Genomic DNA, 17679 nt, shown 5'->3' on the forward strand with positions numbered 1-17679 from the left:
TCAACTAAGCAAGCAGAAAAGGAACAGGACTTTGCAAACAGACACATTAAACTGATACATGGAGGAGGAGAAATGAGAATTGTTATTMCAGAAGCATTCCCAATAGTTGCAACATAATTTTTTTCATTGAAATAGTTTGGTGAATGATGTCCAGGTTTCCAATGAGTTTCACTGTACATATATATATATATTTKTATTTTATGATCATCTTTGACATATCTCACAGGAATTACCCTTAGCTCAYTTACTGGTCCCACAGCTCTGTTAACACTGTTTTACTATGCTCACTTGTTCTAAGGGGACCAATGACTAGCAGGAAAATAATATAATACACCWCAGTTGAAGTAAGTGTCAGAAAAAAGGAAAGAGAGGAGATGCAATTCATATAGAAAGCAAAAGRTGCAAARACCACCAGAATCCTGTTCAAACAGAACTGCTCTTAWGCTTCAAGAGGTTTTTGTGGTCAGGGAGTATATGCTGGGCAGTTATCACACACCAGCTTTTCAGCTGACATGTACATCAGCACTGTGTTCTTAGGACTCTTCTGAGACAGCTCTCCAAAACGTTTCTACTCGTCCAGCATGCAAGGACTGGGGTTTAACAACACATCACAACTCCACAAATGCATTAACACAAAGTATGGGCTCAAATGTTAGCCTAAAAAATTTAGGGTGTAATTTTCCTATCTCCAATAGCAAAAATGCTATGGGACAAGTAGARTAAGAGTCAAATCAGAAAAAGTCCATTTTGTTGTGACCGAGTAACTCTACATTTTGAAAAATTACTACAGAACAGAATTATTTGGAAGAGATTTCTACAGGTTGCCTTTAACAAAATGCTAGGAAATGCATTTCTGCTTTCCAGTGAAAGTCTTACTGACAGCTTGGAGGAGTTTATACTTTCCAATTTATCAGTAATAAATGTAGAGTATCAAAACTCTATCTTCTGTTGAGATGYTACTTCCAAATTGTTGTCACGTTGACAGACAACAGAGGTCACATCTAAACAAACTCTGCTTCCTAAAAACAGGCAGCCCTGCAAAACAGGCAGCCCTGCAGCAGTGTCTCTTCTGGGGGACACTTCAGGTTTGCTGCAGACCAGCATTAGTAAGGATCTTGTKTTACTGTACTCCCTGGGACAGTTATGTCCATTATCATTTATAACATACTAATTGGAACATGATAACGTACTATTTTAAAAGGGAGGAAAATACACAAAGAATTGGCATAACATATTTTCTTCCTGGTCAGCGATTTCTTTTTTTTTTTTTTTTTTTTTTTTTTGAGAAAGAACAGAAGTAGTCTTAAAGAACTTTAATGCTATAGTTTTTTTTAAGACCTCACACAGTATGCCCAACTTAAGTGTACATTTCATTATCATAGAGAAGGACAGATTTTATTCATGGTGTATGATTTTATTCATACAATACTCCAAGTATCATATATGTTCTATATGCAAAAAAAACCCCTGGTATAAACTTTCAGAACTTATTTAACATGCTATTGAAATAAAAGTATAAAAGCAAAATCCCCCAAGTATTCAACATAAATAAATCTTATTATGCAGGTATGCAAGGATCAGAAGTCCACAGAACTGAAGTTTCTCACAACAAGCATTTTGGGCTGTGCTGTACCCAGAAAACCGATTCTGAAACTCTGTATCTCCCTCTCAAATGGACATTTTTARAGTTCAAGTGATGCTTAGAACTCATTCCAAAAAAGAGAAAATCTTCATCACAAAATACAGGATAGAGGTCTATGAACACAAACATCCTCCACASCCTTCACAATCTGTGTTTCTTGATAACTTTTTAAAAAAAAACTGTTTTCAACTTCTGTATTTCTACTACTTAAAATACAAATAAATGCAGCAGGAAAGTCCGCCCCCACCTTCTTTTTATTTTTTATAACTGGGCAAGAACTTAACCACAGTGTTGTTTAACTGACAATCTCTGCTGTATATTTTGGAATTGTCTCAAGAATGCCTTTTGTATTCTGTCCTGTATGAAAGATCTCCACATTGTTAAAGCTCCAATAACACTTCTCAAAACAGCACCAGCTGTTGYTTCATGAGAAAACCCCTAAAGAGAATTAACCAAGTGTCACAAAGAGCTTAAGTCTTCTGCTTCACAGTAAGACTGCTTTCTGCTTGTTTGTTTACAGGTTACCCAACGTTCAAGGTCTGCTTTGCAATTTTAATGCTGCTAATTTTTCACTTTTCTTTTTTCTTTTAGACAGTGTATGATTTTCCCAATGTTCTTGTGACATTCAAGGCTTTACAGATTCTTACTAATCTTGTAGACTTTCTAACCCTCCAGACTGATGACAAATACCCACACATGGATAAGTCAGCAAGACAGCCACRCTTAAGCAGTTTGGAAAGCTTCAATCTATTGCACTGTTCATCCTTCTTCAAAGACATGCAATCACACTTCACACAGTGACCTCTGACGGTGCCAGCTTTCTACATGCTCTGAAATACAGCACAGTGATAACTGAATGGAAAACCCCAATTCTCAGCTGACAGCAATTGCTGCACAGGTTACTACACCACAACTATTGTGCATGCCATCATAACCAGGTCTTATCATGGTAAATGCTCTCCCCAAGGAAATGTCTGCAGAGCTTCCCTTTGGAAGCTGTTTTGCCATGGATTTATCTAGTACTGGGTGAAAGCTGCAGTCATTCATTCCTTTGGTGATCTCCAGAGACAGAACCCAAGCAGCTTCTGACAGATGACAGTTTGGCAACAAGGCTTTTACTGTCTACCTTCAACCCATGAACTCACATATTTTGCTTTGGCATCTTCTTCCGTCATACTTTGCCTTATTTTTTTCATGTTATGTTCTCACCCATTGACATTTCTGTGTATAACAAGGCATGTGTGACATCCATATTAAATCAGAGATTTTTTATTGCCTTTTTGTAATGAAAACTGGGTCATCTTTCTTTGCACTTTGAGTCACCATGGCTCAAAGTTTGGTTACTTATGTTGCAAACAGCTGTACTAAATACAGCTAAATCTTAATACACATTTGCATGTGTATTATTGACTAACTCTGGAGAGTTTGGTAGCATCAGAGAAAAGCTATTCCTATCTAAATACAGAATAACACGTAAAGCTACAACAAAGGAGGCAGGTGCCATCATAAGTTTCAATTTTGCCATAGCTGGAATATACACCTCTGGTTTGACTCCTTAATTTAAGCAAAAGCTTTACTTTTACTTAAGCAGTTGAATTCCACAGCACTGCAAATTGAAAACCCTGAAAAATATTAATATTAATGTCTCTCCCCATTTACAAACTTAATTTTGTATTGGCCACTGTCATGTCCTCCACTGCAAAATATCTCTATACAACACCACTAACAAATCATTTTTCTTTAGTCTGCCCATTCTTTCTTACCCCTATTGGGAGGCAAGAAAAAGGCTGATTTTCTAGATTGGCAGACAAGCATAAATGAACTTAGAAGAGAATATGTAGTGAACAAGAAGTTTCCTTCCCTTTGGCTTTGCCTTTTCDGCCTTAACCTCATAAAACTACTCCATATAATGAATACTCCTGATACATACTCCTGAATAGGCAAATGCAGCCCTGGGACATAACAATTTAGAAAGTACATGCCATGTGTCCTACATTTCCTTAAATAAAGTGTAGGATAAGCACATTTAGTGGGACAAGACAGTACATTTTGAGTGTAATTAAGCTGTAAAACCTTGGGAGGTTAATTAAGTAATGAAATCCAGGGATTACAGTTCAAAACAAAAGTACCTCTTCTGAGGCAGATATGCTATACCTCAAAAAAAAAGTGTATAGGTGCAATGTGGTAAGTACTAGGTAATTCTACACCTAACATACACTTGACTGCAGTGTGTCATATACTGGATCATAATGGCCTCTTCTTGCCCTAGAAAAATAGACAATGAATAAAATTTTACCTTAACATTTTGCAGTTTTCCCAAAGAAAACTCTGGCTGAGAATACCTCCCACCACGAAAACAAAACTGGAGGGAGTTTCAAAATAAACCACTCTCCTGCTGTGTTTAACAAATGGTTGGGCTCTCCTGCCAAGATGAAAACACACAAAAGTAACAGTTCCCTCTTACCACTGCGAATTTCCATAGATGCTGCATACCATTAGGGACATGAATTAATCTCTCCATCACATCCGTCCCAAAGCTGATCATGGAAAGGAGTTCCCAGTAAATTCACCCAGAACTAGTCTCACTTGTGAGACTAACACATTTGTTCATTTTAAATGCCTAATCTTTTTTTTTGACTCCCCTGGTTTTGACACTACACTCTAGACTTTGAAAGCATCACATCACATAGAGTTTGGTGATGATGATTCAGTTATGGARTAGCTTCAGGATGGTCAGATTTCCCTGTCACAGAAAACCAAAACAGTTAATTGCTGCCAAAAGGGAAAACTTCCTTCTTTCTTCCCTYCTCCATTCCTTATTGTGGAATCAAACCCACTTCACAATAATCTGGTTTGGGGAGCAAACACGTGTTTTTCCCTTTTTCATCAACCAAAAGYAACCCATTGTCCAGTGACTCGCCTTTTCTGAACAAGCTTGCTAGAGAATCAGACAAGTTAGTGGTGCAAGCAACAGAGCAGAAACACACAGTTAGCAAGACATGGTTAAAAAAAGAACCCACAGGTTCCAACAAGTATTGCTGGACAGCTTAGCTGCACAATGAAATTACACCCTTGGAATTACAGAGCTTCATCTTCCCAGAAAATACCTAAACAACATAAAGGTAGCATCATTTTTATTTCTGGATTATTAATACACAAGATAGAGGAATATCAGATTTTAAAAAATATTTAGCGATTTGCTTTCTCCACTCTCTTTGAAGAGTAACACTTTTATACAAATATGTACGCTCACGGCAATTACTTCTGACCAGAAAATTATGCATATTGTTTTAAATAGGAATTCACACTTCTACTAAGTTAGTACAGCAACAGTTATGCTTTATTTGGCTCATGTTTGTATACAATCAGCAATAAATATCCATTTAGGTCTTGATCTTTACTATGTTCTTTAAATGTGGGTATCTAACATCTGCCCTTGCGTGGTGACAACTGAATTGTATTCCATTGTTAAATTGTTCTGTTGGTCTGAAATTTTTTTGTTGTCTATCCACTGACAAGTTCTATTCCAGTAATAAATTTTTATACTGCTCACACAGTATCAAAAACTACTTCCATGGACAATCTGGTAACAGATCAATCTTCTAAGAAACTCTTACTTTTCCAGCTAAAATTCAGAGACATACAAGGGTAAAAACGGAAAAAAGAATTTATTAATGTTAAAGTTTAAGACACCTTAGGACTGTTTTCTTACAGATTCATAGAACAGTGATCCTTGGAAACACTGGTTGAAGGTGTTTGATCACAGAATGACAATTTAGCACTCGGTCCAGTGTTTGGTCCAAATCTGTTTGGTCCACTTTTTCACCAGCCAACTCACACTCAAGCCCTCTGCTAGCCAAGAAATCAAAAAGTTAGAGGTTCTGACAGCTGAACTTCAGCTGTCTGCAGTATCTGGCTGCACTTCTTTATAAGTCAGTTTCCCACATCCTTGACATTTTTTTTGATGCTTTACTGCATCATCAGTTGGAGCACTRAAAGTATTCCAGACTCACAGCACGCTCCCGTTTCCCAATTGCAAGGATTACTTGCCACAACCTGAGAGATGTCTGTTTCTGACAAACAAAATCTTTGAAACCAGCACAGGCTGTATGTCAAGTATCACATCCCTCCAACAGCACTGTGGTATTTCCTTCCAGATGCTCTGAGTTCTGTGGCCAGCAGAACCCAAATCGTATTGCAAAGGGATTTTTCTCTGCTGACCCATCTTCATTATTTACAAACTTTAGAAAATAAATGTAGAAAAAACTTCAGGCAGGTCTAAGGCAAGATGCTCATGCTGCAAGACWGCACATGGAGAGAACAAATATAACAGGATAGTTTTTGAGCCCACGTTAGCTGGTAGACATGAATATTTTATTCTACACAGCATCCCAAACCCAGACTTTTCTGGGCAGCATCAGGACTACCAGTCACATTCCATTAGTAATAGAGGAGAGCCCAAATATCATTTAGAGATTACTTATCCAATTGCAGTCTTCAGTGGAAAGCAATCTTTAGCTGMACAAGAAAATCAGATTCTTAAATTCTCATGAATGTAACATCTATCTGTTAATTAGGATCTATTTATAATAACATACCTTTCAATTATTTTCCTGTCTACCTTGCACTGAAATACTACAACACCTTGACTAGGATGCTTGAGTTTTTCATACTTTCAAYATAAATGGTGCCCTAAAAAGGAATGCAATATGATCAGTAGCAAATATTAGAAGATGCACCCTGGAACCTTCAACAGAAAAGAGGCAGCAAAACATTTATTTAAAACAAGCACCACATAAATGAAAATTATTAATTAGCATTTTTCCTTTTAAAAAAATATCCCAAACTCTATACATTCATATCACAGTCTGCTCCACACGAAAATCTACTTTTTTTTTTAAATTAGAAGCACCTATGGTAACACAGCTACATTTTCTGGTRTATTCTCCAGTTTCAGAATCTATTTTTTTCTGCCATATAAAATAAATATGAATCCAGTATTTCTTAAAATAAGTAGCTTGAATTTAATTGCTCAGCTCCTACTATGCAACATCTACTCCTCCTCTGGAGACTTTACAAGTCTTGAAATGTTTACAAGCCTCATAAATACACTACATTTTCTAGTCTCAATTCTGCAGTAAACTCCATGAGAAAGGAACAGAGGKCTGATGTTCCAGACATTTACAGCAATTCAGAAGGAGGAAAACAGAGGTATCAATGAGTCAATAAAGTCTTAACACTTTTCCAAAACTTCCCTCTTCCTCAGCCACTCAACCTCCCATGAAAACATTTCTACAGAAGTCATTACGAAAAGCCTGTCAGGATTGTTCATTAAAAGTGCTGACAGTCTTGAAGATTATCAAAACTCAATTCTTAAATTGCAAATTAAAGGGTAATGTCTTGGCAGGCAGAAGAATCCACCTCTCCATAAAAGGTACCATATAAAAGGCTCATAAAATAAACTTCACATGCATTCTGAGATTAATTTTTAAATTGKTCCACATTTTCATCATCTCTCTGTTACCTGACATGTATGTTTATCACTCAGCCAACAAAGAGGTGTTTACATGGCATATTCTGAAAGATTTAACTAATACCAGGAAGGGCAGCTTAACATGATACAGCTTYAGGTTTGTTTCCTCTCGAGTACCTGGACCATCTCCCTCTCCATCAGCAAACAGSTATGGAACTTCTTCCTCCACCCACAGCCAATTTCTCACATTCTTTTACAATGTCCTATTTGTGATTTTAAGAACAACCCTCTTCTGGGTCTACTTAACCCCAAAATAGAACAACTGCTCTCCTCCAAGCAACTTGCCTCCATTTCACTCCAAGATTGTGACATGACAACTCAAAGTTTTCATGGCAGTGCTCTAATAGGACAGTGGTGGAAAACACTAAGTTGGGATCACTAAACAGARTATGACAAAACCACTACCTCAGCCAACAAAAAAGCTCTGTGCTGATGCATGGAGGAACAGCCTGAGTGATTTCATGTAGTAGAACTCTGTCCATATCAGCTGGACAGAGATGATGAGATGATGTTATTCTTCCCCAGACACCTTGCCATTCTTGTATCTTTATATTATGGCACACAACTACAAGGGAATAAACACAGGACTGAAATGCTCACACATCACTGCACTACTTTTCCTAAAACCTCCAAATAACCCAGAGTTACCAGGGATTACACAGCTGGAAATAATTCCAGTGAAGCTGACCCTATCCTTTTCTCATAAGTAAAGATGCTCTGCTTAGGGGATGACCCCAGAATCCTAACTGCTCTTAGGGAAAAATTACATACCAAGTTATCTGCTTGCAAGAGCTATTTTTTTTTTTATTTTTTCCTCTACTTTATCTCAGCTTCTTTTGATTTATAGGAAAATATGGTCTCAGTGTTATCTTACACCTCCTGTATTTTGTCATAAGAAAATATTATTTCTTGCTCTCTCCTTAAAGATTCCTTCACAGATTGAGAAATCTGGTGTGAGGTTTTGGYACCTCATTAAGGTACATATTTGCCCAGTTTCTCATACCTTTGCTATTCTCACAACTTTCCAATTCTTAAGGAAGAAACATGAAGCCCAAGTCTAACCAGGCTCACTCATTCACTAAAAAAGAGCAAAAGAAATCAGTACCTCTTCAAGACATGTGATGTCTTTGAATGGAGTACTGTTTAATACCTCAGCTGCAATTCTACTTCACAAATCAGGAAAAAAAAAACCACAATAGATTAAGTATTTTAATCCTCTTTTACATCTTCTTTTTTTTTTTTCCTTGAAGGTAGCTTTTAAAATTATGTCTAAAGGAAAATATAGATTTGATGTTTAGACCTGAACCTTTCAAACATGTCAAGCAGATTTTACACTAACTTTGCTAGCATCCTTTTTTCTTGCTGAAAAAAACACTAAAATTGCTAGATGTGGATATAGTAACAAATACACTTATTTATCACKTTAACAAAATAAAAAAATAGAAGTAGTACTTTACTTTCAGTGAAAAAATGTATTTCTATGTAAATTGGAATTGCATTGAGACATAGACAGGATATCATTAAAAYAGTTTTATTAAACGAAACTAGATGAGCTGATATCACAGAATAAACTAACAACACACTTCAAAACACAGCTTAAAAGGACTTAGTTCATAAGAGCACAAGCATTTGCAATCACACTGAAATTTTAAAAAGAGCAGATCTGACGCTCACTTATCAAGGAGGGGAGGAATCTTTTACTGCTTTTCACACTAAATTTTTGAGTAGWCATTACTGAAATACCTGAAGAAAAYGTCTAGGAAATGCTTTTGAATAAAAATTACAAAGAGCTGGTTTATCGCTTCACTAATGACAAACAGTTTTCCTCTACATTTGCAACACAATATTTGGCATGTTTGATCTTGACACCTTGTTTTTGTTGCTAGAACTTCAGATTTTAGTATTTATTTTCAAGGTTATGTAATAAAATTTAGTACGCCTTAATTTGGTATTTACTTTAAATCTGGAATATTAGCCTTAAAACACATTCTTCCAAAACACCTGGGTTCCAATTCAAGTACTTGAGAAGACACCACTATGTTTCCAAGCATGTAATTTTCAAAACAGATTTCTTCACACAGTTATACACATTTAGAACTACGTATTTTTTTGCTCATTCTGCTTTTGAAAATTTTCAAAGAATAATATTTTCACTGCGGGTGGCTTGCAAGAAATTTACTGTTTCAAATGAAGAAAATGAAGTTTTCTGAAACAGTTTTCACTCATCAGTTTTCTCTGTATAWTCTATAATATATATATAAAATTCACTCCCAGGAATGGAATCACTCACATCCATCAGTTATGAATCACATGTGTTGTTTTTCATTAATTGAAACATAAGGAAGCATTTGCAGATTGCCTTTGAACATAGACACACAACACTGTTTAGATGCAAGGTAAAAACCTACTTCAGGAAAAACAAAGTCAATGGAAATTAAATACTAAATTTAAACAGTATTTTTTTCAGACCTAAGCTGTCTATCTTAGACTACTTATATGCTCTTTTATTTGGAAAGGATACTTTATCTGTCCAAATAAAGAAATTCCTTACTTACTCTTTAATACAGCAGAAGCATCTTAGAAATTAAATGTACACATTTAACCTACAAATCTACACAGCKAGAACATGACCAGAGGACAYATCCTTAAATGAACACCTTTCCACACCAAACATTAAAAGTTATCACSCACAAACCCTTTAAAATCAATTCCTCCCAGACCCTGAGATACACCTTCTTTCCTAGACTTGATTACAATTTAGCTCCCCACTCCTATGCATTCATGACCCTTTCACCTATGCCAGACTGAGGTTTGCTCCCATCTCAGAATCGAGGGTGCAGATGCACGTACTGAGCTGCAGCACTGGCTCAGCTGCCGTCAAAGAGGTGGCCCTGATCCTGTTCCAGCACCAAGCCTCCACTTCAYATCACCTCTATCACTTCTTTGATCCTGCATTATTCAGCACTCTGACAAGGGGAAGACTGGACAACAAAAAGTATTTAATGAATGGTGGTGTGGAGGGGAGTAAGAGAGGCAACCACTTTCTTTTTGGCAGGCAATCCAAAACATCTGAGAAATCCCTCTTCAGAGCTATTGTGTCTGACTCACCCAACTGAGCCACAAACACTTCCCTCTGGTGCTAGAAAATCCAGGAGAGTCATGACATCTCTTTACTACATTGTTTCCTTAAGGGCACCACAATCAGAAATACAAGAAGAGCAGGAGGGAATGATGCTTCTCCCTCAACTGTTGGATATAACTATATAGCTCAAAGCCAACAAAACACATTATATTTCATAAAAGTAAATAGTAATAAGTATATTGGGGCAAGTATTTCAGGTCTGACCCTCCTTTTGTTGCATGACTGTGAAAAAAGGAGGGGAGGGAGGGGGAGGACACACRGGACAAAAAACCTCCCTGCTCTCTGGTCACCATAATAGCAAAAGACAGATATTCATATAAAGCAAGAGAAGAGCGCTGAAACAARGCTTGGCAACAACACAAGACTTTCCCCCCCACCCCCTCCTGCTCCACAAACACCACAGTGCAGCAGAGGAAAGATAAGACAAACTACCAGCATATGCAACAACTGTTACATGTGTGACAACTGCGTCCCAGCCCAGCTYCAGCCAGCACAGAAACAGAAGGCCTGATCCAGATAAAGAAACGGGAAGTACATAAAGTTAATTCTGAGCTTTAACATGGGTCTGGACAGGCAACTGTAGAGGTCTAAAAGACTCAGGAGTAGGAATGTCAACCACCTACTCCTTCTTTGAACTGGATAACCTAGTAATAAATGGTAATAAAATGATAAAGGACTATTTGCCGTTGGTTTACCTCTAGGACAGTATGTTTATTTCTAAAACCAGAAGACTTGATTAGGATTTGGTCATATTACTGACCATATCTCCCAACTGTTTATATTTCAGGCAGGCAGAACCCTGATAGCTCACAGAAATAAACTCATGATAGAGCAGCAACACACGGCAACTCCTGGGCACACTGTCATACCCTGACACTCTCCAAGCACTATCCTGGCAAGAGGGAGCTCCTGTGGTGCTCCCGTCCAAGAGTCCCTGTTCCCAAATCAGGGAAACGGTCAAAGCTTGGTRTACAGCAGTGGTGGGGAGATCCCTGGGGCAGGAGAGATGCAGTTCAGATTTCAGATGCAAAAGRTTTACTCTTAGAGTCAGAAACCAGCCAGTGCAGAAGCCACAACAAGTGAATTATGGTGCATCATTATAAGTCATTGAATATTATTCAAGAGGAAGACTTGTTTTAATCCTCTCAGAACATATTAATAAAGACCAAATCAAACTGAAAGCCATTCCTTTATTACACTTAAGAGTATTTGATTTCAAATGAAATTTTAAAAGACATACAAGGTCCCATTAACAAGACTATGATGGGTTYTGTTTGTTGGTGCTTTTTAAAAATTTTATTGAGTCTACTATCTCATCAGTTACATACATTCTTCACATTTTTTAAAAATTACAATATTAAGTTAAAATTTATTTTTAAGGTAAACTTTGAAACTTCTGAAAGATGCTAATATCTGAATTTAGATTACATGAAAGGTTGTTTCTTTTCACTTAGCAATACACAGCTACTGTATCTATTCAAACCAGTATAACCCAAAGAGATGCAATATTTCCATATGCTAATAATATGCATTATTTCCATTCTGCTCCATCCGAGGAGCAGCTATTAATTTTAATTTTTTAAATAAAAGTCACAATAACACTCAGCACATATTCACTTTAAGCCAGCATTTCCTACAGTCTAAACCTAACTCTTTCACCAAGGTCAGGAAAATGGAAGTGGTRTTCAAAGTCCTAAATTGTTATCAGGAGTCTCACTTTCCATTTATCAGGCTCATGTAGCWCTTAGGGTCAAGGAGAAAGTCTTGAAAACACAGACAGAAGTAAGCGATTGAATGCGTTGCTTGTTTGAAACTCTTCCACAGTTTGGTGGGCATTRCCACTGTAATCAGAAATGGTATCAGAACCAATGCATTTCAAAGTGYTACTTGCAATGACTTCACCTTCACCATAAAAGGCATATTTATAAAAAAGTATTAGGAGCTATTACTGTACCATTACAATTCATTTTCTGTCATTCCTGAATACACACAGAGGCTGAAGAACTGTTTCTTCAAAATAYGTTTTTCTAGCATTAGAAAACGCCATTGCGTTTCACCAATGAAAACTCTTCTAGTTACAAATCCATAYTTTTGTAACTCTTAATACAACTTAACACTTTTGTGAGTGACACTTGTAGATCACCCACCAAAAATAATTTATGGTACTGTTGGTCAAAACTCTGCCTTCTACCAACTATGAYAGCAGAGAGCTGCAAGTTGATCACAAAAAAATCACCAATGATACCAAGAAAAAAGAGCTACTAAAAACCCAAAATTTATAAATCAGAGGTTATTTCAGTTTCGCTTCACTTAATGCTAAATCATTTTCCCAGTAAACATTTTCAATTTTTATACTCTCATGTGTCCCCAAGATCAGCAATTGCTCCCGCTTACCAGCTAAGTTACATTTCTTCAAGTCCTCTTACAGCTAAAAACACAGATGACTTCCTGTTTGCTTCCATAAACATTTAATTCCTCTTGCTTTTAAAAGTGAAAGTAGGTATCACCTGATGTTTGTATGATGTCTCATTATGAAATTCACTCTAGAGTAAATTCTCTATCGTAGGAAGTACCTTTCCTTTTCCACAATGGCATGTAATTCTTTCCTACCTACAAGCATGTCATTTGAATCACACCCAAAGCTGATGTTGCACACACATCTCTCTTCTAAAATGTGAGCAACTAGGTTATGTACGYAGGATCTGACAATTTGAAACATAAATTAACATCCCACCAAGTTTTAAATGTTTCCTCATCTTTAGGGCCAGACTTTCTTCTGTTACCATTCAATTGTTTAACTCTTGGTCTTATTAAGAAACCACAGACTACAGAGAATACATTACTCAGACAGAGAAGCATCCGAGTGGTTTCAACATACTCACATGAATTCTAAAGAAATCAAGGTKGTTTCAAAACGACCTGCAACCAAACTGCAAGTGGTTCCATACCCAGCAGATACACAGCAAGCAGATAAAAACCAGACAGCTGAAACTATTCTGTCCCTACGGTTGTACCTCTGTCCCTCAATGACAGCATATGACTGTCTACAAATGGACCACCACCTACATCAACCTTTTTTTTCCGCCTGGCACACTGGCAGAATCCAATCCAATTCAGTACTACAACAATATTGTTCTTTTGTATGCCAGTGTTCTACAACTGACATGGAACAGGTCTGGTTTTAGGAGCTGGCTCAGAAATCCTACCTTCACCATTTAAAATGCACATGAGAGAAAGAAAGAATGTCCCACTGTTTTCAGAAAAAATAAATGAACACAGTTTTAACTAAAATCTGATTATTTTCCTACAASTACTCTGAGCTGACAAAAASACTTTTAACTTTTACTGCTTTTAGAGAATGAAAAGTTTGATCATTTCCAGTTGTAGGAAACTGTTGACTCACCATAATTTCAACCCCATTACATTTAAGAACATGTTTCATTAAAAATGCCTATTCAGTAATTTTCACACTTCATTCTGCAGTTTTCTGTACGAGCTGTAAAACTTTCGATTACTTGGTTGAACCTAGATGGTAAAAAGCTTAATTCCGAACAGCCATCCAAAGACCACAGTTGATAAAGATTGCAAAGTATTGCAGAAAGAAAGAAGAATAATTTTAGCTTCTCAACTTAGGGCTGTTCCCATGTCTAACCTACCTAATTTCAAGGGGCACACCCAGAAACTTGCACACTTTTTTGTGCTGCCACGTTCTTGAAATTAAAAAGAGAATTACCAACATGAAGCACAGCAATTAGAGCCATGGAAGTAGTCCACCATCAGAATAYACAGAATTTGTTCACTCCAATAATACTTCTTTTTCACCAGTTCCAAGACGCTGGAAAACAAGTTTGCTGTAGCTCTCTTTTACAAGACTTGTTGMAAGTTCCTACCTCTGTGAAGCACATATATCTGATTAAAGATACCTCACCACCTATCAATCAAGATAATAGTGTCTACTGCTTAAACATTAAAGAAGTTACCACTTTATGCTGAGCAAGAGAAAGGCAGGGGAGCTACTGATTGGCTAAACCAGACCCCTTCAGGTCACCCTTGCTCCTCCTTCCTCTCAGGTCTCACCAAAACCTGAGAGCATCCACTGTTACTACAGACGAGGAGAGCACCTCTGCACTGGAAGCCAGGGCTCATAGTCTCAAAGGACTATAAGGAGACTCAAAAGGGTTCACCAATTCTMGTCAGTTATCACCAGCACCCTCTCTAAACTCAATACTTCCGACCAATCCACGAAAGGCAGTAAAACACCTCCTTCTTGGGTCTGTTACAGAGTTACAACTTTGGAGAAGATGAAGAAGTTGTATGCCAAGATGGAATGGCAAGCACAGAGCTCCTACTCCCTGTCTCCRAAACTTGGGAACTTCAGGTACTGTCCCTTCACACAGCTGGAAAAGAAGATGGGACCAACACAGAGGTCCGCTGCTTGCCCGCAAAGGCTTTGCTCTAGGAACAAGAGGCAATACCTGTCACACCGGCGGGACGACAGACAGACACATCTCGCTTTGGAGGACAGCGACTTCAAGACAGCCCTGATGACCCACACACCCGCTCCCCCAGGGCGGGAGGCTCCTTCCCACCTGTTTGCTCACATCCTGACCTCTTCCCAGCGACCCCGAGGAGCCCACCAGGGATGAAAGCTCCCCTCCTGCAACACCAATTCCCAGTCCTGGCTTTCTCCTCCTACCCCGGAGCCCTCCACCGAGTGGCGGCTCTACATCGCTTCCCATTCCAGGCCAGCCCTCAGCTTYTTCCCTCCTTTCAAAGCCACCCCGCGCTCTTTCTACACACGCARGGGACGCAAACAGAAATAATAAAACACGAGCAGCAAAACCCACGAACATCAAACAAAACGCAGCCCCACAACTTACCACCCAAGTCAGTCCCCCGCTGCCGCCGCCGCCTCCACCACCTCCTCCTCCTCCAGACTTTGCCATTTTCTGTCCGTCTCTCCTCAGCCGAGGCGAGGGCGCTGAGAGGCGGCCGTGAGGGCCGGCACCGACACCGCGCYTGGGGCCGCTCCGCGCCCGCCCTTCGCGCCTCTCCCGCCCTCACCGGCGCCCCGGCACCGAGGAAGGGCGGCCGAGGGGCCCGCACAAAGCGCCCCTTCCGCCGGGGGAGAGGCAACGAGAGGGCGGGCGGGCCCGGCCGGGCCTGCGGCTCTCCTTAGTTTAAAGGGACGACGGGCCGGTCCCTTCGCCTCGCAGCGGCAGCGCCGACAACARCAGCCACCGCTATCGCCGCCGTAGCGCTGCTGCCTCCCGCCCTCCTCCTCACTCCCGGGCCGTCCCCCCCGCAGCCACAAAGGCCCGGAAAACAGATTAATAATAAAAAAAAAAATCTCCCCTTCCCTCCCTCCTCCCTCGTCCCCTCCCTCCCTCGCTCACTCCCTCCCTCCCTTCCCGCCCCGCGCGCGCGCGCGTTCCCGCGCAGTTCTCCCCCCGCCCCGCGCCCCCCGCACACACGCACACCCGGAGCTGGCCCGCCCCCCTCCTTCTTCCCCTCCTCTTTCCACCCTGCGTCCCGGTGCCCGGTGCCGCTCCCCCGCCGTCGCCTCGTCCCCCTCCTCTCCCCGCGCAGCCCCCGAACCGCTGCAGCCGCCGGGACGCCGCGCACAGACAATAAATAACCGCGCYGGCCCCGCTCGGCGTCCGCGCCGCGGCCGCTTCTCCCCACGCAGCCGGCCCGGGCCTCTTCTCCCCCCGCGCCAGGTGCCCGCCAATCACCGCCCGGCCCGCCAATCGCGCGCGGGAGGCGGGAAGGATGCGCGGGATGCCGGCCAATCGGAGAAGCCAGAAGGRGAGGCCGCGTGTGACGTCACTGTGGGTGGCAACAAAGCGGGAACGGCCCGCACGGGGGCGCTGCCGCGCGAGAGGGGCGGCGCGAGGGGAGGCGGAGCGGTGGGATCGGGATAGGGATAGAGATGGGATAGAGATCAGGATAGGGATGGGGATCGGGATAGAGATCGGGATAGGGATCGGGATATAGGGGCGAAGCAGCGCCCACCTACCGGGTCACACATGCGGGCTCCCTGAGCCCACCTTCCCGCTCTACCACGGCGGGGAGGAGAGGCCCCCCTTCCCCGTGAGCACACAGGGAAATTGGTTTTGGGACAGGCTATCGGCTGTCCCTTTTTCCTGGTCTTCCAGGTGGATGATGCCGCGATGTGCGGGCGGAGATGAGGTGATGCGGTAGGTGGGACAGGTGTCTGGGGGTACAGCGGGCAGCTGTCCCCTTTCCGCCAGCCCCATTACTGATCCCTGCCATCGCCACCGCTGCGGTACCCGCAGAATGGGAGTCTCGCTGCTCTAGGCAGGAGGGTGTTTATAATCCACTGCCCTCTTCTGGACCCTGGGGATCGGCCCGAGGAGTTCTTGAACTCGGACAGCTCACGGATCTTTATCCTGCACTTGAGCATCACCGTGTGAAGTCCTCACATAAGGTCACAAAGCGCAGCACCCTATTCCGTACACAGTACACAACCCCGCTCTGAAAKATTTGCCCTTTTGAAAAAAAAAGTTTGTGGTGTAACTTAGCATCTACTTCCTAGGCCTAAATAGTGTGTGTACAATTCCCAAAATTCATGTCATTTTAGCTAGARGCACAAAAAATATGTACAGAACTCTGTGTGTGTGTATATTTATATATATGGCTGTAAATATTATAATCATATTTAATAGCTTAGAAAAATTCTTCACCACATGCAGCAGAAATTAGTAATTTTCATTCTGCTGTGTGAAATGCAAAGAACCTACCTAGTCGAGCGTGTTCCACTCCTTGAATGATTACAAATGTAAAGTCTCAGAAGGAGGGATTAGTAGGAGCACAGCATCTGAGCTAGTAGACAAATTGGTATCCGAAGAGAATCGTTTCAAAGGAAGAGCAATAATTTAAAGATTTTTTCCCTTTGCAAAATGCTTTTCCTAAGGAGTAAAGAGATTGGAAATGGAGCAGCCACTTTTGAGGAGTCGGTTGTAATGTTCAATTATGCCTCCAGGGAAGGATCAGGAGAATTTCTAGTAAATATTGCTTATTTAGCATAATTTTACTCTGCCAGTTTCTAAGGAACCTATTAAACTAATATCTAAGTGCTGCACAGGGATTATGGAAAATAATAACATTTGCCTAGAAGGGACTGTAAGTTATCTGTTCCAGCCCAGTTTCATTGCAGCTGCATGTACCTGTGAGGTGTAGATTGTGTTTTCTTCTACTTTGGGCAAGACCAAGAGTGCTTCTGGCAGAACTAGAAGAAGGTAACACTTGCAGTGTTCTGCCTAGTGCTTTAGAATTTTGGGCTTGCTGATTGCAACTATGTTGATTTTTTTTCTTTTTTTTTCCAAACTCTCAAATTTA

General features: G+C 40.6%; 1 protein-coding gene across 3 annotated transcripts in view; it reads right to left on the reverse strand.

The window, feature by feature from the left end:
* TOP2B (DNA topoisomerase II beta) overlaps positions 1–17679 on the reverse strand; it is a 61341-nt gene that overhangs the window by 32896 nt on the left and 10766 nt on the right. Inside the window, exon 1 of one of the 3 annotated variants that reach the window (XM_057375705.1) lies at positions 15198–15377. The exons of the other annotated variants lie outside the window; for them this stretch is intronic. Coding sequence (XP_057231688.1) covers positions 15198–15263 — 66 coding nt within the window. The 5' untranslated portion in view covers positions 15264–15377. Of the gene's footprint in view, positions 1–15197; positions 15378–17679 lie in introns of those variants that run through there. 3 annotated transcript variants of the gene reach the window in all.

Source organism: Malurus melanocephalus, unplaced genomic scaffold (genome assembly GCF_030028575.1).
Source record: "Malurus melanocephalus ecotype Western Australia unplaced genomic scaffold, MMel_1.1 scaffold_256, whole genome shotgun sequence".
In the NCBI taxonomy this organism is placed as follows: Eukaryota; Metazoa; Chordata; class Aves; order Passeriformes; family Maluridae; genus Malurus; species Malurus melanocephalus.